This window comes from Hylobates moloch, unplaced genomic scaffold, assembly GCF_009828535.3.
Source record: "Hylobates moloch isolate HMO894 unplaced genomic scaffold, HMol_V3 SCAFFOLD_10, whole genome shotgun sequence".
In the NCBI taxonomy this organism is placed as follows: Eukaryota; Metazoa; Chordata; class Mammalia; order Primates; family Hylobatidae; genus Hylobates; species Hylobates moloch.
In genome coordinates this window covers 28360851-28386747 of record NW_026652285.1, presented here as the reverse complement: position 1 = coordinate 28386747, position 25897 = coordinate 28360851, and the positions used below count along the sequence as shown (strand labels likewise).

The 25897-nt window shown below is 59.4% G+C and overlaps 1 protein-coding gene across 7 annotated transcripts; it reads right to left on the bottom strand.

Annotated features, from left to right (window-relative positions):
- Positions 1–1711: 1711 nt before the first annotated feature.
- Positions 1712–24581, bottom strand: ADAM11 (ADAM metallopeptidase domain 11). Of its 7 annotated transcripts, XM_032163872.2 has the most exons (28): positions 24317–24581; positions 23680–23855; positions 13792–13868; positions 13538–13604; positions 11886–11971; positions 11725–11800; positions 11223–11289; positions 11090–11157; positions 10625–10699; positions 10471–10542; positions 10129–10295; positions 9193–9277; positions 8988–9078; positions 8821–8872; positions 8543–8749; positions 8260–8359; positions 8106–8177; positions 7895–7987; positions 7367–7447; positions 6777–6827; positions 6610–6673; positions 6286–6385; positions 5950–6069; positions 5688–5856; positions 5485–5599; positions 5309–5399; positions 4332–4349; positions 1712–3820 (listed from the first exon to the last, which is right to left on the bottom strand). In XM_032163872.2, exons 1-28 carry the CDS (start codon positions 24375–24377, stop codon positions 3805–3807), a joined length of 2517 nt encoding a protein of 838 aa, XP_032019763.1. In that variant the 5' UTR covers positions 24378–24581; the 3' UTR covers positions 1712–3804. The 7 variants fall into 7 exon arrangements, with proteins under 7 accessions (XP_032019763.1, XP_032019764.1, XP_032019762.1 ...); XM_032163873.2 differs by lacking the exon at positions 4332–4349; XM_032163871.2 differs by lacking the exon at positions 1712–3820 and having other exon boundaries at positions 4128–4349.
- Between the last annotated feature and the right edge of the window lie 1316 nt (positions 24582–25897).

Below are 25897 nucleotides of genomic sequence, written 5' to 3'. Positions count from 1 at the left end.
AGTTGGGAAAAAGTGAGCTGGCATCCCCAGGCAGGCAAGACAAGGGCAGAGAGTTGGGTGCCTCTCCGGCATCCGCTTGCCTACCCACGCAGGGGACACTTAGGGCTCCAGGGTTTGGTCCGAGGCTGAGAGGCATCTGGTGACTCTGCAGTGACTTTTTTTTTTTTTCTTCCTTGAAACGGAGCCTTGCTCTGTCACCAAGGCTGGAGTGCAGTGGTGTGACCTCAGCTCACTGCAACCTCCGCCTCCCGGGTTCAAGCAATTCTCTGTCTCAGCCTCCCAAGTAGTTGGGACTACAGGTAAGCGCCACCACACCTGGCTAATTTTTGTATCTTTCGTAGAGACAGGGTTTCACCATGTTGGCCAGGCTGGTCTCGAACTCCTGACTTCAAATGATCCACCCATCTTGGCCTCTCAAGTGTTGGGATTACAGGCGTGAGCCACCACACTCGGCCTGCACTGATCTTTGAGAGTCACAAAGGCTGAGCCTCACCTGTGCCCTCTCTGCCTTCCTGCCATTCATCTGCCAGAAGCCACCCTTTCCCTATCTGGAGGGTCAGCTGAACCACACATCAGAGCCGGATAGACTGGGAACTGGAAACTGAGAAAGGGTTAAGCATGGGCATGGAGGAGTTGAGAGGCAGAAGCAAAAAGAAAGTTAAAAATAGTGTTATTCAGCCTAGAGCAAGGAAGACAAGGGCACAGCTAGACTTCAGTTCATGACTGATCGGTTTGAGAATGATTCTTGCTTTTCTCCCCCTGTACTCTGAATAGGAAGAAGTTGACCTTCTGCCGCAGGAGAGACTGGAGTTAGATGTTACCCAGTGTCCTGCGGCGACCAGATGCCAGAGTAGGAATCTAAGCTGAACGTGGCCCTGGGTCCTACTCTCTCGGCACGTGATCCGAGGTGGCCTTGGGAACCCTACCTGTTCAGGAATGGGGGGCTATGATCCCAAAGCTTCTAGCTGCCAGTTCTTCCCAGGCCCCCGCTTGGTGCTGCTATTTCTTTCTCCATTTTTTCTAGCCTTTCATTTGTTTGCCTGCCCCCAACTGCTTCTTTTATCTTTTCCCTTAACAAGCAGGACTTCCAGAGCCCGATGGATGGATCCTCCCCCAGTTCTTCCTCCCGGCCCCCCCCAGTCTGTGAATACCTCCAGGCCCAAGCACTCTGCAGGGGAAGACAGGAATAATCATTACAGGCTCCTGGCGCAGACCCAGCCCCAGCCAGGGGAGGGACTCCCAGCACCGGCCTTGCTCAGTCCCCTCCTGCCCCAGGCTCGGCCAGAGGGCACAGGGGTAGGAAAACAGCCCAGGAACACGGTGCCCTGGGACCAGACAGGCTAATGGTTTTGTCCAGGGTTCTGGAATCTTTTGGGAGGTGAGGAGAGGCTTCTTTGGCTTCAGCCATAAAAGGGAATTTGGGTCTCCCGACTTTTGGGAAAACGCTTTCCTATTCGCCTGGCCTCCTGCTTTGCTGGAGCCAGAGGAGGGGCACAGCTGTCTTTGTTGGAAGAGCTGAGGAAGCGAGGAAGCGGAAGCGGGAGGGCCAGGCCTCCACCCTGTTTCCTCACCATGAATGGAGCTGGTCCTGGGTGCTCCTTTCCTGCCTCCAGCACCCCAGTTGTCATGCTCCCTCCCGAGCCAGAGGGGACAGGGAGGGGACAAGTCACAGCATGGCCATTCACAGACAGGAGAGAGACGCAAGGTTGGTGTGAGCTCCCTGGAAGCCCCAGGATGTGATCTTTAATCCACGCTCCTGGCCCTGCCTCCCCACCCCCAGCCCAGGTGGCGTATGTACAGGATGCTGTGTGGAGGCCCAGGCAGAGGCAGCCTCCACTCCTCCCTGGGTTCTGCCAGGGTAGGCACTCGCCAGGGCAGGGCAGGAGGATACAGACAGCTGGGAGCCAGGGTGGACTGGTCACAGGAAGTCTCATGTTCCCCACCCCATATACACGAGCACACACAGATATGCCCATATTTGCAGAGGTATTCACACTTGTGCAGAGGTGTGGATCCAAAAGCTGTGCCCAGATGCACTGTACCTGTGTGCACGGGTGCACCACCAGAGGACAGATGCCTTAAGGCAGCGCAGCAGTAGTGCAACACCCAGCCCTTCCCCCGCCCCGCATCAGCTTACAGGGCTGGTGGAGCAGAGCTGGCCGGAGGGGCCCCTCCACTCAGCCCTTGAGTGGGCAGTGCCAGCTGGAGCTCAGTGTGCGGACCCCACTGCTGTCGGGTGCATCCAGCTACCCAAAATGGTGTCAGCAGGTCCCAGGCCTGTTTGCCCCTGAGGGTGGTGTAAATAAACAGGGAGCGATTCCCTCCACAACGCCTCCTCGAAGGTGCCCCAGAAACAGGGGCTCAAGCAGGCAGCTCACGGGCCCTGGGGTGTCAGAACTCCCTGCCGAGTGAGGGCAGGGCAACCCTGGTGACAAGAACTGTATTCACTTGTGGCTTTCATCCATTAGGTAGCTGGCCCCCATCTTGCCCCTGCCAGCTACCTTTTAGGGTCAAGGAGCCAGTGCTCCACCCTCCCAAGCAAGGGTCATGAGGGAGGGCCACCGGCAGGACTGTGTGAGAAGACTGAGGAGCTGTGCCTGGCTCTGCCTGGCTCTCAGGCTCGCTGCAGCAGGGATGAGTAGGGGCACGTAATGGGGGAAACATCTGTAAACTTACTACTCGGCCCTGGAATGGGGGTAGGGAGTGGAATGGACTTGATGGGGCCTTAAGGACTTCTAGCAGCCTAGGATCATCCATGAGACCTCCCTTTCCTACGTCCTCTTTCACATCCCAGGCAGAGACCCTAACCCTCCAGGCACTGGGCCACCTCTGGCCTTCCCTACCTGGGAGAGTCCTCCCCAGAAAGATGGCCCAGGTGGGGACATCTAGGCCACACCAGGGGGCACCTAAACCCTGAGTCAGCCCCAGAATCACCCTTCTTGAAAGGGGGAAGGTGCCATTTTATTACAGGAACTATATATTCTAGATCCCCCCCCCCCCCCAAAATCCATGTGTCCTGACAGGGACAGCAGGACGGTTGTTTTAGAATTGGAGACGATCTGGGACATGTGGTTGCCGTGCCCATAACCTAGGCCTTGGGCACGGCACAGGCAGCTTTGGTTTGAATCAGCACTCATACTTCCTCTAAGCTCAGCGGGGCCAAGCGGGGGCTAGCTGGGATGCCCAGGCCCTGCCTGTGCTCAGTGACAGGACTCTGGGTGTGGTCATCCCGGGGGAGGGTCTGGGGGATGGCCACACCTCAGTTTCTCCGGGCCCTCCTGTAAATGTCAAAACATCCCCACATTCTGCCCTGGCCCCAGCACCCCCGAGTTTACATTCATCGATTAAGATTCAGTTTTTAAAAATGTAGATGTCAGCTCCGTCCCCCTAGGTCCCAGAGAGGTAAGACCCTGGTCTCAGCTGCCTGGTTGCAAGGAGGGGCCATCCAGGATAGGTCCACTGGTGGCTGCCTGGGGGCATCCCTCCAGGCTCCCCCCCCCCCCGAGTTGAGCTGTGGCAATCCATGAGGTGGAAGCTACATTCACACGGGGGAGTGGGTGTGCAAGGCTGAGCCGCAGGAGGTGGGCGGGGGACTGTGGAGGAAGTGTCCTCCAGGCCTGGTCCACCCTGGTGGTGCCAAGGGCAGGGCCACAGCCCCCACCCAAACCCCTGCGGAGCCAGGAGTTGAAGGGTTTGGACCTGGAAGACATTTGCATGGTGCCTCCCTCCGTGGCTGGATGGGGGCAGCCTCGTGGTTCAGGGCCGAGACGGTGGGTGCCAGGCTTGGAGGGAGGAGGGTGGCACTTAGGCCCCTCCGGACCTGGAACGGAGAGGGGGCATCAGGGGAGGACGTGAGCAGGGGCCACGGGGAGAGCCCCCCAGCAGGGCCCCAGAGCTCAGTGCTGGGCCCAGGAAGCAGGCCGCAAATCACAGGCTGGCCGGGGAAGGGATCTGCGGGAGGTCAGACAGTGGTGACATGGAAGACAAAACAGATGGGACGCACAGGGAGGGCCCTCCCGGGGATGGGGACTGCCAGGGGTGCAGCTCCAGTTCCACCTGGTGGCGGGGGAGGGCCTGGCCGCAGCAGGGCAGTCGAGAAGGACGTGGCCTGAGCGGGCGAGGGCGAGGGCGAGGGCGAGGGCAGCTGGGACCTTCTTCCCTGAGCAAGTCTCTCCCACCCCTGCCGGGACAGCCTGGCAGCAGGGGTGGGGGAATCAGCCCCTGCTCCCCATCAACAGAACGCGGGGTGACGAATGAGATGGAGGAGACAAGGACAGCGGGAGGGATGACGTGGCCGGCATCACACTGGCCCCTGCTGGGTCGGGTCGTACCTTCCTCGGCGAATGTTTCTGCAGGGGAAGGATGGTGGAAGGGGAGAGGAAAAGGAGACATCTGACCTTTTGCTTCTCTCAGGGAGGGGACTTTGGCTGCCATGCGACCCCTTGCCCCAGAGCGGGGCCAGGGTCCCCGGGGCCTGGACACTAATGTAACAGCCAAGGGAGAATTACCCAGGGCGCCCACAAAAATGCATCCCAGTTCCAGTTCTGACTCTGCCACTAACTCAATCATGTGACCTTGGGCCGTGGGTTCCTCCTCTGCACATTAAGGGGGTTAGACCAGCACAAGGACCCCAAACGTAGACACGCACAAAGCATTATAGGCTGGGTGGGGACTGGGGACCAGAGGACACATGCCTGGCTTGGGCAGCCCCTGCCCAGCTACACTCTGTGGCTATTTGGGGATGCTTAGAGGCACGCTGGGGCTCAATCTTTTATGTTTCCAGAGCTGGAAATCCGAATTGCTAGTGTAAAATCTCCTGATTTCTTTTCTCTTTTCTTCTTTTCTTTCTTTCTTTTTTTTTTTTTTTTTGACGCAGTCTTGCTCTGTCACCCAGGCTGGAGTGCAATGGCGCGATCTCAGCTCACTGCAACCTCTGCCTCCGGGGTTCAAGCAACTCTGCCTCAGCCTCACAAGTAGCTGGGATTACAGGTGCGCACCACCATGGCTGGCTAATTTTTGTATTTTTAATAGAGACAGGGTTTCCCCATGTTGGCCAGACTGGTCTTGAATTCCTGACCTCAGGTGATCCGCCTGCCTTGGCCTCCTAAAGTGCTGGGATTACAGGCATGAGCCACCTCATCTAGCCTAAAATCTCTTAGTTTCTAAATGTTAAGCCCTGCAGGCTACTTGGACCTATGACGTGTGAGCTCTGGTTGAGTTTTCAGGGAGGGCCCCTCAGATCCACCACTCAGGGGTTCTGATCCCCCCTCAAAGATGCCAGGGGGCACAGGGTGTGTGTGTCTCTTACTTAAATCCCCAGCCCGTGCCGCCCAGGACGATGGCTGCAACCAGGACAGCCCCGGCGATGGAGCCAATGATGATGTTGGTGCCGCTGGGACCTGGGGAGGATGGCAGGGCTTAGTTGGCAAGGATAGGCATAGAGAGCGGGACAGACAGACCCCCCTTGGCCAGCTCCAGCCTCACCTTTATATCTCTCCGTCTCCCCTGTGGGTGGGGACGTGGGCAGGGGGTTATGGATACTGCAGTCTTTGCCTGTCCAGTCTGGCTGACAAATGCACTTCCCTTCATTGCTGCAGACCTAGAGGCAGGGCAGGGCCAGGAGAGGTGAGCAGGGGCCTGTCCCCTCTTGTAAGCTTCTCCCACCATCCCGGGCTCCAGGCAGTCACCCCGTGGTGGGAGCAAATCCGGCGCTCCCCACTGCCGGGGCAGGTGCTGAAGTTGAAGGCAGAGGCTGGCAGGCAGCGATGGTCCAGGCACAGCATGTTAGGCCCACAGGCTGTGCCATCCTCCACGTAGCTCAGGTCAGAGCCATCAGCCAGCTGCACGTGGCCTCCCCTGGGGAAGCGACACAGCCAGCCTCAGCCCCCTGTCTCCTAACCCCCAGCACAGCTGCAACTTCCCCTCCCTAGTCTTGGGCCTGGCCAGCACCTGCAGTCCAGCTCCTTGCCCTGGTGGTAGAAGGTGACACTACTGATGTCTCCCACGAGGTCCCCTAGCCGAGGAGCTCCAGAGATGTTGACACAGAGGAGGAAGCCACACAGCACGTCCCTGTTGGGGCACATAGAGACTGTGAGCCCCAAGTTTGACCTCAGACTCAACTACTGAACTCTAATCTGCCCTCACCCTGCACCCTGCCACCTGATTTGCCACGTGCCCGCCCATTGGGACTGACAGGCTCCTCCTGGGAGAACCTGCTACCCCATCTCTGAAAAGTGTCACACCTGCCCTGGAGCTGAGAGGCCCTCTGGGAGCCTCAGTACTCACTGCTTACTGCACTGGACCCAGCCGGATCCCTTGCGCCCACAGCTCCCACGCTCCGTCCCCTCCACATTCAGCTTCTCGTAGCAGAAGCGATCAGCAGCCGCTGTGGGGAGAGGATGCCAAGTGACCCCACGCACCCCAGGACCCACCCCAAGATCTCAGGCCTGCATCTCCCACACTCTGGCCTGATCCCCAGGCTGCCTGCCTGGGTCCCTGAGATCCTGGGGAGCTACACACTTGGGGGCCTGTTCAGCTGGAACCCACTCTCCCCAGCCTCTCAGCTCTGGGTCCTCCGGAGTCCCCACTCCCAGCCCTAGCCAGACTCACCATGGCCCCAAAGAGCCTGGCACTGCCGGTCCCTGGTTTTGCAGCGACCTCCGTAGCAGCGGCCCTGAGAGTCCAAGAATTAAGAGACAAGGGATGGAGATGCTGAGTAGTCAGAGTGGAGACAAGAGACTGCCCTGATTCCCAGGCTTGGGGGGCAGCCATCATACCTGCTCATGGTCACAGTAGTAACCGTCCAGCTTGTGCAGGTTAGGCGGGCACTGTGGAGAGAGGGGTGGGGTTGAGCGGAGCAGCCCCAGGACTGGAGCTGAGGGCTGCCCCAGGTTGGAATGCTGGGGTGCCAAGTGCCCCCCATTGGGGGCTCATGCCACAGGGCTCTTCCACGCCTAGGACAAGCGATCTGTCTGGTTCTGGACCCAGACCACACGGATTTGCAAGCCCCAGAGCCGCTCCAGCCTCCCTCCCTCGTAGGGCTGGGAGATAAATGCCCGGCATGTAATTAGGCTGTAATAGATGTTAACTAATATTATCATCTACGCTGATCCCTAACCTACACCAGGCACTGGACCAGGCGCTGGGAATACCAGCCAGACGATACATTCTGGTTTAATGATTGAAGGAACAAGGCCAGGAGCATGAAGAACCCGTTTCTCAGATAAGAAAACTGAGTCTTATCAGTGGAGGTCGATGCCAGCTGTGGAGAGGAGGGGAGTGCTGAGCACTCGTCCGGGAAAACCAAATCGACAAGGGTAGGGATTGCTTGGCCCAGGGCTCCACAGGACGGCGGGGCAGGGCGGACCTGGCTGGAGTCCCCGGTGCAGGTCTCCGCGATGTCGCACTCGTTCACGGCCTCTCGGCAGGACACACCCCGTGGCTCGTACTAGGGAAGAGACGCGCTCCCCGGGTCAGGCAGGATGGATACCTCGGCCCTGCCCTCCCCAGGGCCCCCGCTCCCTGGGCCCCCACATCCCCGGACCCTCCAGCTCCCCAGGGCCCCGTTTCGGGCCTGTTATTTCCCTGCTCCCACCACCTCTTGGACGCTCCCCACCTCGCTCCCAGCGCACTCAGCACCGCCCCCAAACTCGCCCACGTTCCTGCCGCTCCTTGATCCTGGGTAGCCTTCCCTTCCCGCTCCTCGTAGCCCCGCCTTCAACATCCTTCAGCCCCTCCCCTTGCTCCCCATTGGCGCTGTCTTCGCATCAAGCCCCGCCCCAGAGGCCTCCGTCCCCGAAGGCTCCGATTCCCTCCCTAGCTCCCGCCCCTTATCTGAAGGCCTCCAATCGCTCCTCCTGCGTCCTGGCCCTGCCTCCCGGCCGGTCCTGCTTACCTTGCAGCGGCGACAGCACAGTCCGTCGCTGCACATGGCGTCGTGAGTCAGGGTGCATTTCTTGCAGCAGTTGCCACCTGCGCGGCTGCACTCCTGAGGGACGCGGGAGAAGGGGAAGGAGGCGGGCGAGCCCTAATTCTCCCACTCGGAAGCTCCCTCGTGCCCACCCCCGCATCCCGGTTCCCCACCTGGCGCCCGCACCACGGCTCACCTGCACCGAGCCGCAGTCGCACTCCTCCCCTGCCTCCACGAAGCCGTTCCCGCACTCTGGGGGGTCCAGGAGCTGGACCGGGAGGACAGGTCGGGAGTCTGGCCCGGACACCGCCCAGGGCTCACTCCCATGCTCCCCGCCGCGGGGCTGGTACCTTGAGGGGCTTGTTGAAGAGGCAGCTCCCACCACCCTCCTGCAGAAACTGGTTGTACTCGTCGATGCTGCAGCGCGAGAACTTGCGGGGCAGGTAGAACCTGGATAGGGCGAGGGGAGGTGCTGCTGGCTGCTCCCCTCCAACTTACCCTCACCCCTCTCAAGGCTGGGGAGGGGGTACACTGGGGGACTTGGTCACCATCGCGAGGAGGCGGAGGATCTGCCCCGGGATTGCACCAGAATCCTCCCGCCTGTCCCTGTCGCTCCCGTCCCCTGCGCTGAACCTGGGGACTCGCAGCCGCGCTGGAGGGAAGGTGTCTCCATGCGAGGCTTGGGCGGCGCCCAGTGGCCACGATGCGCACTGCAGCCTGGCCGGTTTTGGTGTCCCAGCAGGGAAATCTGGGTCTCCCGGGGCAGTGTTTGCGGAAAACTGGGCTTCTTGGGATCCTGAATGGTTCTGTGAGCTGGGCCTCTTGAGCCCCTGGTCCAGACTGCCAAACAATGCTCGCTCTAAGACTCCCCTCGCCCAAGACCTTCCCCCGGTTTGTCCCCAAGAACTCACCCAGTGTCCTCCATGATGCAGCCCAGCCAGATGTCTGGACACTTGCAGTCCCCTGAGGGGTGAGCCAGGCGGATATGAGGGAGGCCAAGGACCACCCCTCCCACTGACACCCTCCCGTGCCAGAGCTGCTGGGCGTGGGCCACACGGGGGCCTCCGGGGGCGGATACCTGCCGAGCTCCGGTGTTTGTTCCACATCATGCCCAGGTTCTGTCCCAGCGTCTGGGCAAGGGTCACGGCCATCGCCCCCATGTTGCCGTACTGGGGGTGGGGAAGATGGGGCACAGATGTCTCTACATCTTCCAACAGGCACGTCGTGCCCCTGAAGCCCCTTTCCCTTAGCCGCCACCCCAGCCATGTCCCCTCACTGCTCACCTCGTTCACACCCCCGCCCCGGGACAGGGAGCAGATGCCCCCCACGTAGGCTGCCCCGCTGCTGGTGCTCTGGAAGGTCCTGCCCCTGGAAGGGAGTGTGCTGTCAGGATGGCCTCCTGCCCTCCCCTGTGGCTCCCTGGGTGGTGGTGGGGCCTTGGGGAGCCCCTCACGCTAGAGTCCTTCCTCGGGAGGTGAGCCTGGCCCTTTACATCAGCCTTGGTGACCCCAGGCAAGACCCTTCCCCCTCTCCTTGGGTTCTTTTTTTTCTTTTTCTTTTTTCTTTTGAGACAGAGTTTCACTCTTGTGGTCCAGGTTGGACTGCAGTGGCACCATCTCAGCTCACTGCAATCTCCACCTCCTGGGTCCAAATGATTCTCCTGCCTCAGCCTCCCGAGTAGCTGGGACTACAGGTACACGCCACCACGCCTGGCTAATTTTTGTATTTTGAGATGGGGTTTCACCATGTTGGCCAGGCTGGTCTTAAACTCGTAACCTGAAATGATCCACCCGCCTTGGCCTCCCAAAGTGCTGAGATTACAGGCATGAGCCACCGCGCCTGGCCCCTCCTTGGGTTCTTTTGCCCATAAGGCAAAGGAGAGGATCCTAGTAGACCATCTCTAGTTGCAAGGCCCTTTTATTAGATTTTTTTCCCTACCAGAGCACTGGGTCCCTGAGGAAGGGATGCTGGGACAGTTTGAAAGGGGAAAGACAGAACTAAAGGGAGGTGAGAGGCAGAAGAGGACCACAAGGGCATCAACCTCAGATTCAGGGGATGATGCCCAGCTGTTGCATGTGGCTGGGGGGAGGTGGCAGGTGCAAGGTGAGCCCAGTCCCCAGACTCTGAGAGGAGCACCCGGCACAGGGCAGGTGTTAAGTAACCCTAAGCACTGTAGCAACTAGCAGAGGCTGGCAGGAGGTGCGGGGTGGGGGACTCACGAGAAGAGGTGGGTGGCATCACTGGGCTCAGGCAGACCCTCCCGTCGGTAGACCATGAGCCGGGCCAGGGTCTCCAGGAGGTCATCCTGCACCTGGATCTTGTCCCCATCTGCCCATGTTTCCATGGCAACCAGGACGATGCGAGTGTTGAGCTGCTCCTTGTATATCTGGGGAGAAGATGAGGGGGCTGGAGGGTGGGAGTGGGTGTTGGGGCCAGGGCTGGAGGAGGGCCTGTCTGTTCTCTCCAGGAAGTGGGGGCCAGGGGCTGACAGTGCCCCCTAATGTGTATGATGGGGTGGGGGGCATGAGGAGGAGGGAAGGGAGGGAGGGAGAGCTGCTTACCACATCGGCCAGGTTCACCACGGACTTGGCAAAGTTGCTGGTGAGGACCACCGACTGTCGCATCTGCTCGAACTGGGAGAGAGAAGAATGGGAGGAGGGCGAGCCTCTTCGGGGGCCTCCCAGTGTCACCCCCCGTCCCTGCCCTGGCACTCACCAGCTGGTGGTCATTGATCACAATTAGCTCCACATACTTGGTTTCACTGTGCACTGTAGGGTGGCCCCGGCGGACCTGGGGGGTGGGTGGGCACTTGGAATCAGTCCCTTCCATGTCTGACTGATCTCATGGCCAAGTCAGGAACAGACTTGGTGGGGATGGGGGGGTCTGGACTCCAGCCAGGGACAGTGCCAGCTCCCCACTGGCAGAGGGTCCTGTCCCTCCTCAGCTTTGGAATGAGGGCAGGCAGCCTCGGTTTGCCCAGGATGGGGCCTCTGTAGATGCCAGCATTAGGGAAGGGGTGGGGGCTTCTCCCAGACACGGTCCCTGGCCCCCAGCCACATCCATCTGAGCCCTCCTTCGCCCCAGCCATAGACGAGGGTGCCCTCCTGCTCTGGGCCACGGCCTGAGGTCTCTCTGCAGCCCGAGGTCTCTGCAGCCCGAGGTCTGTGCGGGCCCCCGTACCTGCCTTTTCCTTCTCAGCCTCGGCCGGTTTGGAGGAGCCGACTGGGCAGGTACAGCAAACAGGCAGCCTGTGGGGAGGGGCAGGTGAGGGGGGCACAGCCGGCCCCTCCCCACCCCCCCTTCCCTCCCTTACCTGGTTCCCTGCATCCAAGGGGATCTGGGAGGAGAGGGGTCCGGTAAATGAGGTGGGGAAGGGGTCCCTGCAATGAGGGGAAATTAGTTCTTGGGGTGCCAACTGGGTCTGCTCCAGGCCCACTTGGGGGGGCCAGATCCAGCCCTCGCCTCCACCCCACCCTGGGGTGACCCAGAACTGGCCACAGCTCCCATGTCAGATCTGATCTCCCAGATGCTCAGATTCCGGGGTCAAGACCTGGGGGCACCCTGAAAGACAGGGGCAAAGGACATTGGAGCCCAATGGGAGGTCACTTATGGGACAGAGGGGACATTGGAGCTGGGGGCACAGGGGGACCTGGGGCACAGGAGGGAGGGAGGGAACCAGATCTGGGGTCACTGAAGAGGGCAGTGAGGCTGGGGTTACTGAGGGAGGAGCAGGAGGAAGAGGTGGCAGCAACAGCTGTTGGGACAAGCTTGGCAGGGCCATCGGAGAGGACGGTGAGGGGTTGTGCGGGGCTTACCTGAGGGGCTCCCCAAGGTCCAGCCACCTCTTGGGGCTCCACGATGTAAGTCAAGTTCCCATCAGAGAAGACCCCACTGTGGAGAGAGAGGCGCAGCTCCCCTCCATCCCCAGGGCTGGGCCAGAGGCTTCTCCAGCTGCCCGGACCCTCCCCATACTCACTGCAGCCCCTGGCATGTGGAGAGGGCAGCAAAGGAGTGCGGGTTCCCCCGGAGCTTCCCCTGGTAGTAGCAGTGGTCTCCAGCCCCCTGAAGGAGCAGAACAGTGAGCAGAACGCTGGCATGAGGCCGGAGGCAGCCAACGGGCCTCAAGGCTTTTTGGGGACCACTGAAGCTGCCCTGTCTGCAGGTGGCCACAATCCCCAGGTATGTCTGGGGCTCTGGAGCCTGTTTCTAGATGGTTGGTGCTCCTAATTTACTGTGCCACCCTGGGCAAGTTCCTAGCCCACTGGAGTTAGGAACCTCTGGGCCTCCTTCACCTCATCTATAAAATGAGGAAGCTGGACTGTAGCAATGGTTTTTGTTGTTGTTGTTGTTGTTGTTGTTTTTGAGACAGGGTCTCGCTGTCACTCAAGCTGGAGTGCAGTGGCGTGATCTTGGCTCACTGCACCCTCTGCCTCCTGGGTTCAAGCCATTCTCATGCCTCAGCCTCAGCCTCCCAAGTAGCTGGGATTACAGGCATGTGCCACCACACATAGCTAATTTTTGTATGTATGTATTTATTTATTTATTTATTTTTCGAGACGGATCTTCGCTCTTGTTGCCCAGGCTGGAGAGCAATGGCATGATCTCAGCTCACTGCAACCTCCGCCTCCTGCGTTCAAACAATTCTCCAGCCTCAGCCTCCCGAGTAGCTGGGATTACAGGCATGCACCACCATGCCTGGTTAATTTTGTATTTTTAGTAGAGATGGTGTTTCACCATGTTGGCCAGGCTGGTCTCGAACTCCTGACCTCAGGTGATCTGCCCACCTCGCCTCCCAGTGATGGGATTATAGGAGCCCGGCCTACAGCAAGGGTTCTTAGCCATTTGCTGGGGCTGGGGAAGGGACTCCTTTGAGAATAACAGGCAATGTTTATTTAGCACCTACCATGTACCCAGCACTGCTCTGGCACTAACCATATATTACCTCATTTAATCATGTACTCGCCCCTAACATCACACACAACCTCATGCACTGCCTCCCAGGATGTCCCTGGGCCTGTGGTTGGCTGAGGAGTGATGGGCAGCATGTGTCCTCCTGGCCAGACTCGTGGGTTGGGGCCGGGGGGGACCAGTGGCACCCTCCCCCTCCAGCTCTGCCTCCTGCAGAATTACTTGTGCTCCAGTTACTGAACAGGCGGTGGGGGGGTGAGGGGGGGTTAGACAGGCTATTTATAGACTCTCATTCATTTTCAGGCTCTAGAGCCTTCAGGGCTGGGACTCTGGTGTCCCAGGCAGCTGGGATTTTCGGGGCCTTGATACTGAGTAAGAAGGGCCTTTCCTCAGCTGCCCCTCTCAGAAGAGTATGGAGAGGGGGATTCCTGGCAGCCTGCTTGGAACAATGAGTGTCCCTGTAGGCCCCATGCAAGGCAGGTGGGCTGGCTGGGAGTCAGAGCTCTGGGGCCAAGTGAGGGGAGCTCAGGGCCCCATGCACTCAAGTTGCCCACTGTCCAGCCTCAGAGCCTCCCAGGTGGGGAGAGAGGGAAGGTGCTGAGGGGCCAGGCCCAGGACCCCATCTCCAGCAGCCACCTGTCCCTAAACTTGTGACCACAGAACCACAGAAACAGCACCTTCCTTCCACCCCCGGCCCTGGTCCCCTGCAGAGGCACTCACCGTGCTGTGCTGGGTTGTTCCCTCCCGGCTGAAGTGGCGCTCCACGTATTGCGAGGAGAGGAGGTGGCTGAGACAGAGGGGGCAGCAGGAAGGGGGGTCACAGGCGAGGTGAGGTCGGGCTTGAGGCCTGCCTCAGGCCAGGATCCAGGTTCCCTCTGCCTGGGCCCAACCCCCAGACCCCCAGCAGCCAGGCCCCAGCCATGCCTCCCCTGCCCCACCACTGCCCTTCCTCCTGGGCTCAAGGCCACACTCACTGGTTCAGCTCCAGGTCCAGGGTGAGGTTTGAGTTGAAGGCTGGGATGACGAAACTCACCTGGGCCAGATGGACAGGCTGGCGTGGGGGGAGGGCAGAGGGGGAGTCAACCCAGGGAGGCCTGAAGGTGGGAGTCGGGGGGACCCCGGGACCAACAGTAGCCCTGGGGAGGGGGCGGCCAGCCCTGGCAACTGAGGGGACCATTGATTTGGGGGCAAGATGCTTTGCCCAAGCTCCTCTTCCTCCATGACCCCACTCCTTTACTAGTGGGCAGAGGCAGGAGTGCTCAGCCCTGGGCACAGCCCCCTTTCTGCCCTCTGGGCCCGGGCACCTGCGCATCCTCTCTGGGGCTGGGCTGCAGGTGCAGCCAGGATGGAAAGGGGCAGCTCGGCCAGCCCTCTGCCTCATTATGCCCTCCTGGCCGGTGAGGGGCACCCCACCATCAGGCAGAGTAACAGGAGGGCCCCAAGAGTATCATGGGAAAGGGACAAACAGGAAATGGGAGGCAGGACCCTCGCTGCCTGTCCCCCTACACTGGCCCCAGCCTCCATCTACATAGGAGGCCTTGGACAGGGGCGAGTGGGTGGGAATGGATGGCTGGGCCCCCGGAAACTGGGCGATGGGCAGGTGCCATCATGTTGGGAGGAAGGACTTGGCTCCTCTACCCCCAAATCCATTGCCCTCTGCCTCGCCCAAAGCAGTTCATCTTTAATATTTCAATCCTATGGTTAATTTTTAAACATGGAAGTTTTCCTGATAAATTTTTCAGAGTGCAGTGGGGCTGGAGGCTCCAGGTTGCCAGGGCAACGCACCAGGCCCAAGCAAGATGGTGGCCCCCCAGGCCTGGGCGCTTGAGGATGCCTGGATCACAGCAACCCCAGGGCCCAGGAAGGGCTGAGAGGACTCAGGGCTGGGGCCTTCTCCACACCCCTTGTTCATTCCAGAAGACTGACTCCAGACCCCAACATGAGGGTCACCCACTCTGTCCTGCAAATGGGAGGCTTTTGTTCACTGCCTGGCCTTTGTGGTGGGGATGGCAGGTTGCAGGAAGGAAGAGAGCCCCAAGGTTGCGGTCATGAAATCCATAGCCTGTGCCTTGTCGGCTTCTTCCTCAACCACCTCATCACTGCTAATCTTTACCGAGCACTTCTTGTGTGCCAGGCCCTGGTCTAAACACTTAGAGTATTGCCCTGTTTGATCTTCGCAGCAACCCTATTGGATGGATTACTGCCATTCCCATCTGAAAGATAGGGGACAGGCACAGTGGGGTTGACTAACTTGCCCAAGGTCACACAGCTAAAAAGTGGTGGAGCTAGGGAGTCTGCTTCTAGGGCTGTCTCACCCCAAAGGTGGAGTAAAATGGAAGAGGGCCCAGTGTCCATGAGAGGTCCTGGGAGAGAAGCAAGGGGGGGCCAACAGCCAGGGTCTGGGTGGGCAGACCTCTGTGCCCCAAGGACACCGACTCATCCTATTCCAGGCTGACCAAGGCTCCCAATTCCATCCTGAGGCCCTAGAGCATTGATCAGCCCAAAATAGAAAGTCAAGGACAAGGAGTCACCACATCCTCTTCCCGGCCCATGGCCTGAACCATCCTGGCCTTCCCCTGCCCGAGACTGTTCCTGCTTGTTCTATCTGCCCCCCACCAACAAGCCCCTATGCCAGCCCCCTCCACAGCTGCCTAGAGGAGCACCCTGCCAGACCCCTTGCCCCAATGCTGCTCTCTCACCGTGCAGCTCCAGGGATGACCCAGCAACCTCTCTGAGCCTCAGATTTTCCTACTGAAAATGGTCAGATGAGCCCAGATGCGAGGCCAGGAGGTTGGCTAAGTAGTGGTACCATCCTGGACCTGGAGATTCCAGCAGAGTCTGCCCTGGCACCAACAGAATCTCCCTCACTCAGGAGGTCTTCGAGCCACCCCATCGAGCCTGCTTCCTCTCTGCAGAGGCCAAGCCAGCCCCCACTCTGGGGAAAGCCCCAGCTGATGGGGGAGCAAGGCCAGATACCTTAGGACCCTCCTTGTCCACCACCTCCTGCCACCTGCTGAGCTCTCACCCTTTCCCCATCTGGTGCAGCTGAGCCCAGCAGGACACAGGGCTCAGACCAGATAAGCCCCTGGGGCAGTGCCGGGGCAGCTGGGGCTGGGGGCTGGGCCGGGCTGGAGGTGGCCCAGGAGGGGGCTGGGAGAGCCCCCAAAGGTGGTAGGAGAAAGAGAGAGACCACATACCAAGGCATGTTTGCCTGGCCTGGCCCCATGTGGGGACACAACCCTGTCCCTGGTTTGAGGAAAGAGATGGGTCAGACAAACCTATCTCAGTCCCCAGAATCTCTGTGGCCCTGGCACCTGGGGAGTGGGGAGGGGACTCCTGCTGGCACAGAGTCCCAAGACCGCCCAGCTTTAGGCCAATGTTCTTTTTTTTTTTTTTTTTAGATGGAGTCTCACTCTATCACCCAGGCTGTAGTGCAGTGGTGCGATCTCAGCTCACTGCAACCTCTGCCTCCTGGGTTCAAGCAATTCTCTGCCTCAGCCTCCCGAGTAGCTGGGATTATAGGTGCCCACCACCACACCCGGCTAATTTTTTTGTAGAGACAGGGTTTCACCATCTTGGCCAGGCTTGTCTTGAACTCCTGACCTTGTGATCCACCCTTGGCATCCCAAAGTGCTGGGATTGCAAATGTGAGCCACCATGCCCAGCGAATGTTCTTTTTTTAAAATTAATTAAATAATTTTTTAAGAGATGGGATCTCACTATGTTGCCCAGGCTGATCTTGAACTCCTGGGCTCAAGCCATCCTCCCACCTCAGCCTCCCAAAATGCTGGGATTACAGACTTGAGCCTCCATGTCCGGCCTAAGCCAATGCTCTATCGAAGCCAAACTGTGCTCCCTACCTGGCTCTGCTTTCTGCCCCTGCCCTGCCTCTGACCTCATCCCTTTGTCCCTCCATCCCTGGGGGGAGGGGCCTTTGGTCTTGAGGTCATGCCAGCCCTCAGCTGACCCTGTGCCCTGCACTTGTCTCTTGCTCCCCCGGCTGCCCAGGCTCTCACATGCTCCAGCTCATTTGATCTCAACCTGCCTAGGCTGTCTGGTCCTCATTTTACAAACGCCAGGATGAGGCTCAGGGAGACACCTGGAGGTGACTGGCCCAGGGTCATGGCTGGGTGGCTGGGGAGGTGTGGGGCTGGATCTCACCCTGGGGCTGGAGTCCGTGTCGCCACAGCAGCTGTGACCACCTGGCAGGGGTGACCACCCCTTCCACCCGAGGCTCCTCTCTGGCTGGCCCACCCACTCTCCTAGACATCTGCTTCAGAGGGACTGTGCCTCGTCCTCTCTGTACCAGATGTGGGGTGCAGACAGAAAAAGGCAAAGATTCTGCCAAAGACCCAGAAGCACAAATACATGTACCTGGCCTCTGCCCCAGACCTACAGACACACAGTCTTAGGAAGGGGGAGACTAAGGAGGCTTAGGATTCTCAAATGCTCCAGGAAATTCGAGAAGGGAGACCACTGCTCCCCACCACTTCCAGGCATGGCCCTTTACACGCTGACCCCGAACTCCTGCCCCGACCTCCCTCTTCTCCCCACCCTCATCTGCACAGCCTGCACCTGCCAACCCACGCAGGGCTTTGGCGCCCTCCACCTCTGGGCCTTTAAGCACACAGTAGACATACACTTCTTTGATCACTGATTTGGCTTTTCAGGTGGGTGACCTTTAGTTCCCTGGAGCAAGGGCTATGCCTACTTTTTTCCCCGCCCACGGGCTCAACACTCATGTTGAATGGAAAGGCATCGCAAGGCCTGAGATAAGCTGCTTCATGCCCCCGGCCTCGGTTTTCCCCTCGGTAAAACAGAATTGTTGGGCCAGGAGCAGTGGCTTACGCCTGTAATTCTAGCACTTTGGGAGGCCAAGGTGGGCAGGCAGATTGCCTGAGCTCCGGAGTTCGAGACCAGCCTGGGTAACATGGTGAAACCCTGTCTCTAGTCAAACAAAAAAGAAATTAGCCGGGTGTGGTGGCGTGTGCCTGAGAGGCTGAGGCAGGGGAATTGCTTGAACCCGGGAGGCAGAGGTTGCAGTGAGCCAAGATCGTGCCACTGCACTCCAGCCTGGGCGACACAGCAAAAAACTCTGTCTCTACAAAAAAAAAAAAAAAAAAAAGAAAGAAAAGAAAAGAAAAACCAGGATTGCTGTGAGGATTAAATAAAAGCCCTTTTAAATGTGTTATCATAAGGGCCAATAATAATAATAACAAGAAGGAAGTGTACATGTTCCAGCTGAACAGGGCTTTGAGGAACTGCATAAACGACTCCTTTGGATCACCTACCGTGACAGGGACATGCCAGAATGGTGGCCTTATGCTCCAGATCTGGGTGGATGGTGTGATTTACCTGTCAGGTGTCTCACCTGAGGACAGCTTTCTGGAATCCCCTCCCACAAGGAGATACCACCACCTTGTGGGCCGGATGGCTGCAGACTGGGGAGGAGCCAGAGAGGCAGGAGCGCCACCTGGGAGTATGTCCCAGCTGGGAGGAACCACCCACCCACCCACCTGCCAGCTCCCCCCACCCGCCCCCGGCAATGCGTTGGGTGCTCCATTTATTAAGAGGGCATCGGGATTCCCAGACAATGAGAACAGCCAGACAAATTTCCAACGATGGGATTTGACCTACATTTTTGAGAACAGAGCCACCTCCTTACAGGGTCATCAGTCCCTCTGGGGACAGACTCTGGACAGCTGGGTTCCTCTAGGCAGCCAGGAGGTTGCTTGGGTGAGGCCAAGCCCACAGGCCAGAGTCCTGCTCATGTGGTTTTTCCCTGGACCCCACCCTGAGCCTGACAAGTAACCCCTAAATATCCTGGCTCCCGTTTCTGACACCCAGCCCTCATGCCAGCACCAGGGCCCAGCACCCTGTCCGGACACTCAGAGATGTTGATCATCGGCTCTTTTGCCAGATCTCGGGCTGGACACCTGACATTCATCATCTCGAGTCCTCGCAGCAGCCTGAGAGGTGGAGACTATGAGCATCCCCATTTTATGAATGAGGAAGGTGGGGTTCAGGGGGCTGCGTGGCTGGCTCAGGTCACACAGAAGCAGGGGAGCAGGACCTGCACTAAGGCTGTGCCACCTCAAAGCCACAGCGTGCAGCCTCTCACACCAAAACTGAGCCTGCTGAACTCTCTGGCATGGCAGGGCTCAGTTCATGCCCCCACCTCGCCCCTGGGAACAAGCTGGGCCCAGCACAAATCCTAGCCCTGGCTTCTAGCCGTGTGCCCCAACCCAGGAGAGAGCCGCAACTTCGGCCACACAGACTGTAGCGTGGCCTTGGCTCTAGTGGGGTACCAGGGCCCCAGGCACAGACCCTGGTGCCCCTGTGGCACCATGCCCATGACTCCCATCATCAAGAGCTGGGGGCAAACCTTAGTCAACTGCCCTCCACCTTTCTGCAGGAAGAAAACACAAACACTGTTGCAGCACACGCCCACCGTGGAGGGCTTCTCGGGTGGCGCTTCCAGTAAATGCTGGCCTGGGCAGCTCTCACAAGAGCTTAGCCCAGAGACTGAGGCACCCCTCCCCTAGCTGGCTCAGATGAGCTTCTATGTACCAGGTCTGCGACCTCCTCACCCCTGACCTTAGTCACCTCCCCATGTCCTGCCCTCTCCTTGTTCCCAAGGAGTCTGGGTCTCCCCAGGGGCAGGCATAACCCATACAGCAGCTTGGTGCGAATCAGAAAAAGGGGTCCCAAGGCCGAGTGAGGTGGCTCACACCTGTAATTCCAGCAGTTTGGGAGGCCAAGGTGGGTGGATCACTTGAGATCAGGAGTTCGAGACCAGTTTGGCCAGTATGGTGAAACCCCGTCTCTACTAAAAATACAAAAATTAGCTGGAAGTGGTGGTGCACACCTGTAATCCCAGCTACTCAGGAGGCTGAGGCACAAAAATCGCTTGAACCCGGGAGGCAGAGGCTGCAGTGAGCCGAGATCATGCTGCTGCACTCCAGCCTGGGCGATAGAGCGAGACTCTGTCTTAAAAAAAAAAAGAAAGAAAGAAAACAGGGCCCCCCTGCAAGTCAGAATGCATGGGGCCCCATAAGTCCACAGATTGCATTCAGCTCACTTACCCCTTGCCCAGTCACCCTAGTGCAGTGAACAACCAGCCCAGCTGTACACGGTAGTCTTGCCTGACCTGCACCACCCCTCAGCTGCAGGCTCCCTGGGACCACAGGTTTCTGCACTCCCAGAAGCTCCCCCACTTCTCTGGGCCTCAGACCTAGACTGCTTCCAGGCTGGACAGAAGTGAGGGGGTTGAGTGCAGTGGCAGAGAGAGGGCAAGGGTGCGTCTGTGTCTCTTTTCCCTTCAGCCTTGAGCAAGAGGTGGCAGCGTGCTGGGTGACAGCCCTGCTTTGGGGATCAGTCTTGACTCTGTGCTCAAGTGCTGTGTCACTTGGGGCAGTTACGTTGCCTCTCTGTGCCTGTTCCTCCATCTGCGAGATGGGAATAACAGCCCCACCTCTGGGAGCTGTGATGAAGATTAAATAATTCCATGTAAAGGAGTGCCTGCCCCAAAAAGGCCTAGTAAATAATTGTAATTTCTCTACCTTGTTCTTTTGTTGTTGTTGTATTGTGTGAGACAGGATCTCACTCTGTAGCCCAGGTTGGAGTGCAGTGGTGCAACCATAGCTCACTGCAGCCTTGAACTCCTGGACTCAAGCGATCCTGCAGCCTCAGCCTCCCGAGTAGTTGGGACTACAGGTGCGCACCACCATGCTTGGGTAACTTTTTTTTTTTTTTTGGTAGAGACGGGAGTCTCACTATGTTGCCCAGGCTAGTCTCAAACTCCTGGTCTCAAGCAATACCCTGACCTTGGCCACTGTGAGCCAATGCACCCAGTCTAATTTCTCCAGCTTCTAATTCCTTCTCGGCCGCTGTATCTCTTCCCCTGTCCCAGTCGCACCCCCACCCTTGCCCCTGTCAAGCCAGGAATCCTCAGCACGTAAAGCTCTTTCCCATCACCACCTCCTGTAGTATGTGAGACTGAGATATGTTACCATCCTGATTTTAGGGAACAGGAAACTGGGGCTCAGAAAAGTCAAACGACCTGCCCAAAACCACAGCAGCTCAGCGCCCCAGGCCCTGCCAGCCAGCATGTGCCCCTGGACTCGACACACGACCAGAGATCTTGCTGCCGGCTCCACACCGGCTAGGCTTGAAGTTCCAAACCAGGGCAGTAAGTTAAGGCAAAAACCAAGCAGTGCCCGGCTGGGGTACTTGTGGCTAGGACACACACGGGCTCAAGTCCACACTGGATCCACCATCAGACCCCGTGGCTCTGATGCCAACAGCACTCTAACCCCAGGGAGAAATGCCAGGTGGGAGATTGAGGGTTTGCCATATCTCCTTGCCATGGGGGAAAATATTCTGGATGTGTCTTTTTGTCTCCTTGCTCTGGGCGGAGTTGGGAGACTGCCTCCTGGACCCAAATCCAGAGAGCCCTGGAGGCAGAACTGGGAAGTGCCCTGGTGTGGAGAAAACTCCCAGTTCCACTGCTTAAGATCTAATTGACTTTGGGCAATTTACTTCATCCCTCTGAGCCTCAGTTTGCTCATCTGCAAAATGGGGCTGACAAAAGTTATAAGCTGCCGGGCACGGTGGCTCACGCCTGTAATCCCAGCATTTTGGGAGGCCGAGGTGGGCAGATCACCTGAGGTCGGAAGTTTGAGACCAGCCTGACCAACGTGGAGAAACCCCATCTCTACTAAAAATACAAAAAATTAGCCAGGCATGGTGGCGCACGCCTGTAATCCCAGCTACTCGGGAGGCTGAGGCAGTAGAATTGCTTGAACCTGGGAAGTAGAGGTTGGGGTGAGCAGAGATCACGCCATTGTACTCCAGCCTGGGCAACAAGAGCGAAACTCCATCACACACACACACACACACACACACGCGCGCACACACACAAAAGTTATAAGCCTTAAAGAGTTGTGAGAAATAAGTGATGTAGAGTGCATACAAAGCTTGACAGAGTGGCCCATAGAAGTCCACAGCTTTGGTACCTCAGGGGAAATTGAGGCACAGATAAGAGAGGGCCCGAATCAAGTCCCTTGAGGAGGTTGCCACGAGGGCTCTAGGAAGTCTCAGTCCCAGAGAGACCCCAAAATTGGAGATAATCACTGCCCAGCAGATCCATGGAACTCCATTTCCTCCCCCAAGGCTCTCAGCCACCCCTCAGAAGTATCTGGAATCGGTGGATCACATACACACCTCACATGCACTCACTCACCTGCAGAACAACACAGAGACCCCCAACCCAAGCAGTTCAACTGCACCCATCATGACCTTCCCACGCAGCAGCAGACACCACCACAGCCCAGAACCTCCTACCCTTTGCCGCCTCTGTCTCTGCTCCGAAAGGGTCAGGCTGAAGGAGCGACCTGCCCAGTTGGAATACCTGACTTTTCATCCCTACCTGACTCCAGGCTTTTCCTCAACTCTGTCCCCTTTCCCTGCGGTGACATCCCTCCCTGACTCAATCTGCACATGCCTTAAAGCATAAGCCAGAGTCCCAGCAGTCGGGCGGACCATCAGTTCTCCCACAGTGTAACCACGGGGTGCACAGTTCACAGGTAGGGAGTGACACCAGGCAAGACAGCCAGACTCAGCGGCCAGGACACCCCATCCCCGGCCCTGGGACCGCACACCTCCCAGGGAGCCTGGGCAGTTGCTGAAGGCAGCTTCCACCCCCCACTCCACCCCCAGTGCCCTCGGGCCTTGGACCATTAGCCCCCTCCCCCTGCCCCTCTGCACGGCCCTCAGTGATGGTCCATCTATTATGCATGCTCCCTTCCTGCTCCATCCATTTCATCAGTATTCTCCACCCCTGCACCACCCCGCATCCCCCTCTGCTCCCCTCCCTTAAGGGCTTTTAACCAAGTACATTAGGCAGGGCCAGATGCCAGTCTGACAGATGTCTGTAATGTTAGCCTTCGTTTCCCTCCTTCCTCCCTCTGCCCAGCCCAATTTACCTCCCACCACTCCCCGCTGCCAAAACTTCCCAGGCCTCAGTTGTACCCCTCCTCTGGGTCTCTCCCCTACACCTCCTGTTTGTGCCGGGCCTTTGCCGGCCAACCTGCCCTCTGCTGCCCTGTTGGCCTGGCTCACTTTCAGCTCCAGCTCTTGGAGCACTGGGGCGTGCTGAATGAATATTCCATCTGGGTGATTATTATTCACATGATATTAATTAATTATTAATTGCAATTAATCTCCTTCATGCCTAACCTTCCTCTGGGAAGCAGGAGGGGCCTGGCAGCTGAAAGGGACAGTGGGCAGGCAGGTAGAGCTGGCCTGGGGCCTCGAGTTATTTTCCAAGGCCCCACCTTCAGCCAGGACAGGAAGGAGAACAACAAGCCTATCTGGGCACTGTATGGAAACTGAGGCAGGAGCAAGCACTAAGCTGTTCCAAGAAAGCCCGCTGAGGTGGCTGTGGTGAGAACCTGAGAGCCCTAATCCCTGACTGGAAACCTAACCCCTGACTGGGGGCTACCTCTCCCTGCCCCCAACTTGCCCCATCCAAACCCTGTTTTGAACAGAACAACTAGCTTTGGCCAGAGCAGAGCAGGGGGCCGTTGGAAGGCTGACTCAAAGCAGACCTGAGACCTAGGCATTAGGGATCCCTGAACACTGAGGACAGGGGACCCTGCAATAATGGGAGGGGGCCCTGGGGCTGGGCAGGCCTGGTGCTCCCCACCAGTGGGCTCCAGCACCCACCTGATAGCCCACTGTATGGAAGGAGACCCTGCGGGGCAGCTGCTGAGGGGGGCTCCAGCCCTGGCTACCCCGTGGGCTCCCTGGGGCTCTGAGGCCTGCTTCAGTCCCTGGCCTCACTAACCAGCCCCACTCACCGGGCCCCCTGGTGGCTCCTGGCGGACCCTGGTGTCCAGCTGCTGCTTTCGGACCTCTCCCCCGGAGCTCTCCCTGACCAGACGGCTGGGTTCCGTGACCTCAGGGGCTCCTGGGCCCCCCAGCTGGGGTAAGCCCCCCCATCGCAGAGCTCCAGCAGGACCTTGGGTCCCAAGACCTGGGGAAACAAGGCCATGGCTGCAGGCAGCTGCCCACCCTGGGGCAGAAGACTTGGGAATGGGGTGAGCATGCCGCATCTCCCACTCTGGTGTGGCCCCTGGAACCCTAGGGCGATCCGGGTGGGAGGATCTGGCTGCCCTGCAGAGGCAAGAGCCCGCGGGGAGGGGGCCAGGAGCTTCACTCCCGCCCAACCGTCACGACTGCCCCCCCATCCGCCCAAACCCGCAGAGACCTGCAGAGCTGGATGGTCGGCGGCAGGGGCAGGGACGCGGTGGGCCCGGCCAGCTGGGGACAGGTGGGTGGACGCACCTTCCCTCCTCTCCCGCTCCCCTACCCTCCCGCGCTCCGGACCGGCTGTCACCCCGAGCACCGCAGGAAAATGTGGCTGCAGCAGCAAGCGCCGCACATCCCGGGGCGGGGGCAGGGAGGGGGCGCCGGGGCCGGGCGGGGGTCACTCACCGGGCGGGGGGAGCAGAGGCAGCAGCAGAGCCGCGAACGCCCAGCGCCGCAGCAGCCTCATGGCTCGCTCATTCCTCTCGGTCCGGGGGCTGCGGCTGCGAGCGGCGCGGGGAGGGCGGGAGCAGGGCCGGGGGTGGGGAGGCGCCGGCTGCGGATCCGGGGCGGGGGCGCGGGGCCGGGCGGGGGTCGCAGAGCGGTGGGGGCGGCGGGGACGGCGCCGAGGCTCAGTGCGCTCCGGCCGCGGCCATCCCGGCGGGGCGGCAGGGCCGGGTTAAGAGCGGAGCGGCGAGCACGTGAGCCCAGGGCCCGCCCTCCGCTCTCCCGCCGCCCCCCCGGCCCCCCCAGCCCCGCAGGGCCCGGGCCGCCGCCGCGGCAGGACAAAAGAGGCGTCTCCCCGGAGTCCCTCCCCGCACCTCGGGGGCTCCTCGGCAGGTGCGGGGCGGTGGCGCTCCGTGTCCTCATCCCGCGGCCCCTCCTGGGCCACCTCTGCCTGAGCATCTCCGAGGATTTGTAGGGGAGGGAGGCAGGGGACGGGGGACCCCCAGGGTCGACCAGGCGACTGCCCATCTGGGGCCGGGGGCAGGGGCGTGGCTGCGGCGCCCGCGTTCGCCCCTCGGTCGTGGGCGAGGCTGCCCCAGAGAGGCTGCCCCAGCCCCAGCTTGGAGCGCCCCGCTTGACCCCAGGCTGTGGAAGCTGGGGTTGGAGAGGGCAGAGGATCTTTGCGAACGCCGGGCTCTACGCCTCTGGGATTTCTTGCACCTTCGCTAGGGGTCGTGTCACTGCGGAGTCCTCTCATGCCCGCGGTCCAGACCCCTTCCCATCGGCTCCTTCTCCCCGCCAAAGATGCCCCGGCCTCCAGGAGGGCTTCAGGGATCGCTGTCACTTCAACCATCAGGAAGGGCTGGCATGTCCGTCTGGGTTCCTGAGTCTCTCACAGGCGCCCTGTCCTTCCTCCTAGATAAAATATAAACTAGCCAGGTCACTTACATGCTGCTAGCATGCCCCATGGCTCCCCCTCCCTTGCTAGTCCCAATCCTTAGGAACAGAAGACACCTCTGGAGCCCCCCAGCATTCCCTCTCTGGTCAGACTAGGCTGCCCTGTCTGCAAAATACTGGACCTCCCAACCTATGTCCCCAGCTATGCCCTCCAGCCAGCTCCTGGGGATGATGGGTCCCAATACCAGGGCTGGGACCTCAGACTTCTGCTGGGGGTGCGCTTGAAGGCCAGGTACCTGAGATGGTGTGGGGTGTGGTAGGGCATGGTGGGTGGGCCGCTGAGTCCCCACCCTGACCTTTTTGGTACCCATGCTAGCGGACCACAGGTCTCTGAAGAACAAGATTGGAGGCAGGGAACCCCTTCTGGGTCCTCTGCTTCCCCAAGGACCCAGGGCCTCTGCTGGGGATGAGGGAACTGCCTCTAGCTTGTGACACCCCCACCCCCTGCTCTATTTTAGGCCCAGGAGAGGTGAGAAGGCGATTTCCCAGGAGGCACTGACATCAATGCAGGGAACGAAGTGACTCCCCCCATCCCCAACCACCTGCCATGCCAGACCCAGATGCTCAGTAAGGCTGAGCCAATTC